The sequence below is a fragment of the Anoplophora glabripennis genome, unplaced genomic scaffold, assembly GCF_000390285.2.
Source record: "Anoplophora glabripennis isolate ALB-LARVAE unplaced genomic scaffold, Agla_2.0 scaffold711, whole genome shotgun sequence".
In the NCBI taxonomy this organism is placed as follows: domain Eukaryota; kingdom Metazoa; phylum Arthropoda; class Insecta; order Coleoptera; family Cerambycidae; genus Anoplophora; species Anoplophora glabripennis.
This window is the reverse complement of record NW_019416789.1, coordinates 70,641-72,911: the sequence shown is the minus strand read 5'-3', so window position 1 is coordinate 72,911 and position 2,271 is coordinate 70,641. Positions and strand designations below refer to the sequence as shown.

General features: G+C 35.1%; 1 protein-coding gene across 2 annotated transcripts; it reads left to right on the top strand.

The window, feature by feature from the left end:
* The first annotated feature begins 535 nt into the window (after positions 1–535).
* On the top strand, positions 536–2,010 carry LOC108913459 (probable prefoldin subunit 4). Of its 2 annotated transcripts, none has more exons than XM_018719013.1 (4): positions 536–574; positions 1,255–1,359; positions 1,491–1,607; positions 1,666–2,010. In XM_018719013.1, the coding sequence occupies exons 1-4, from the start codon at positions 539–541 to the stop codon at positions 1,816–1,818; spliced, it is 411 nt and encodes a 136-aa protein (XP_018574529.1). In that variant the 5' UTR covers positions 536–538; the 3' UTR covers positions 1,819–2,010. The 2 variants fall into 2 exon arrangements, with proteins under 2 accessions (XP_018574529.1, XP_018574528.1); XM_018719012.1 differs by lacking the exon at positions 536–574 and adding an exon at positions 1,061–1,189.
* The last annotated feature ends 261 nt before the right edge of the window (positions 2,011–2,271 follow it).

Here is a 2,271-nt window from a genome sequence, read left to right as displayed (position 1 = left end):
ATATCAAAAGCTTGGCGAATGGCGAGATAGGTTTTAGGCGGATGGGAGACCGACGGCTGGCTTGATTGGTTCAATAATAGGTGCTTGGCGGGGCGCGGTGGTAGCGATGGCGAACTGTCATCAGTGTCATCAATAATATCGAGCGAGTAACCCCGAAAAATTAAAAAGGAAATCAGAGGAAAGTACAGTAAGGGACATTTTGTTTAATAAAATACTACAAAATTCAATTTCTGAAACAAATTTAAATGTCATTCCCGCAGCGCCATCTGTAATCCATAAGAATGACTAGGATCCAATTTTTGAAGAAAATTAAAGGTTCCTCTACCAGCGCCATCTTTTATCCGGACGATATACAACTAGGAACGTGGCACACACATTACAGTTTTCGTTAAGGGTTTTCGACAAACTCCTCAGTTGATAACAGTCGTTACAGGATACTATCATCTGTCATCTCATCCCGTTGCAGGAATATTTTAACCTAACTTTTTGATTTTCCATGCAAATTGGAGACACAAGTATTAAATAAACTCGCAAAATCATGACCGCGACGTCTAATAAAGGAACTTTTCAACCCGTAAGTAGATGTTGACCGGTAATATAATAAAACCGGTTATCTGGTAGCCGATATCAAAAGCTTGACAAATGGCGAGATAGGTTTTAGATGGATGGGACACCGACGGCTGGCTTGATTGGTTCAATAATAGGTGCTTGGCGGGGCGCGGTGGTAGCGATGGCGAACTGTCATCAATAATATCGAGCGTATAACCCCGAAAAATTAAAAAGGAAATCAGAGGAAAGTACAGTAGGGGACATTTTGTTTAATAAAATACTACAAAATTCATTTTCTGAAACAAATTTAAATGTCATTATGGCAGCGTCATCTGTAATCCATAAGAATGACTAGGATCTAATCTTTGAATTAAATTAAAGGTTCCTCTACCAGCGCCATCTTTTATCCGGACGATATACAACTAGAATCGTAGCACACCCATTACAGTTTTCGTTACGGGTTTTCGACAAACTCTTCAGTCGATAACCGCTGTTACAGGGTACTATCATCTGTCATCTCGTCTCGTTGCAGGTATATTTTAACCTAACTTTTTGATTTTCCATGCAAATTGGAGACATAAATATCAAATAAACTCGTTAAATCATGGCCGCGACTTCTAATAAAGGAACTTTTCAACCCGTAAGTAGATGTTGACCGGTAATATAATAAAACCGGTTAAGTAAATTTGGTAATTTTATTTTTAGGATTCAGATGTTCACATCACCTACGAAGACCAACAAAGGATAAATAGGTTTGCTCGACTAAACGCTAAGTTAGATGATTATAAGGAAGAAATAAAAATTAAAGAGGTACGTTCGAAATTAATTTCAAGGTTCTATTTTGGTTTTAACCGTTGATTGTGAAATTTTGCTTTCGATATACTTGTGTTGTGTATCGTTGAAGATGGTTTTTGGGTTATCGAGTGTTCTGTTTATTTCAGAACGATCTTAAAAGTCTTGAGGAAGCTTGCGATGAAATTGCTTTGTTTGACGAAGACGAGCAGATTCCGTACTTAGTAGGCGAAGTTTTTATTTACCAGAACACGGAAACCACTCAGGTAAACTACGTCTTCTTTATTACAAAAATTAATAGTAAATTAGTGACTTAAATTTCAGGATTGTTTAGAGGAAGCTAAAAAGAGGATTGAAAAAGAAATTAAAGAACTGAAGGGTAAATCGAATGAAGTTCGAGACATTATGGGCGAGTTAAAGTCTCATTTGTACGGCAGATTCGGTAGCCACATCAACTTGGAAGCTGATGAAGAATAATTCTTTCAGTTTATTATTTATACTACTACTAAATTATTTAAAAAATATTTGCTCGTATTACGTCTGTTGGAATAATTTTTATAGCCTTGTCGTCTTGTTCAAAGATGCACTAATTGTATTAATCACGTGTAAACATTATTTAATATATTGTTTGTACCAAAAGCAGGTAAATATACAGACTTATCATTGAAATAGACTCTTTAATATAATGATTATGAAACATTTACTCTTAATTGGTCAACAAAGCATCTTAAGAGAAAAAATAATTCAAATATGTTCTAGCTTTTTTTATATGGACTTTTCTGCAGTTTAACTCATAAATATTTTTTTTACAATTTTATAGTGAATATGCAGGTCCTGTGTATCATGTCGCTAGATTGCACAGTTTGACACTAAATAAATTTAGTAATAAAGTACACAATAAAAAAAATGGGTAGGTATGTCAATTATTCA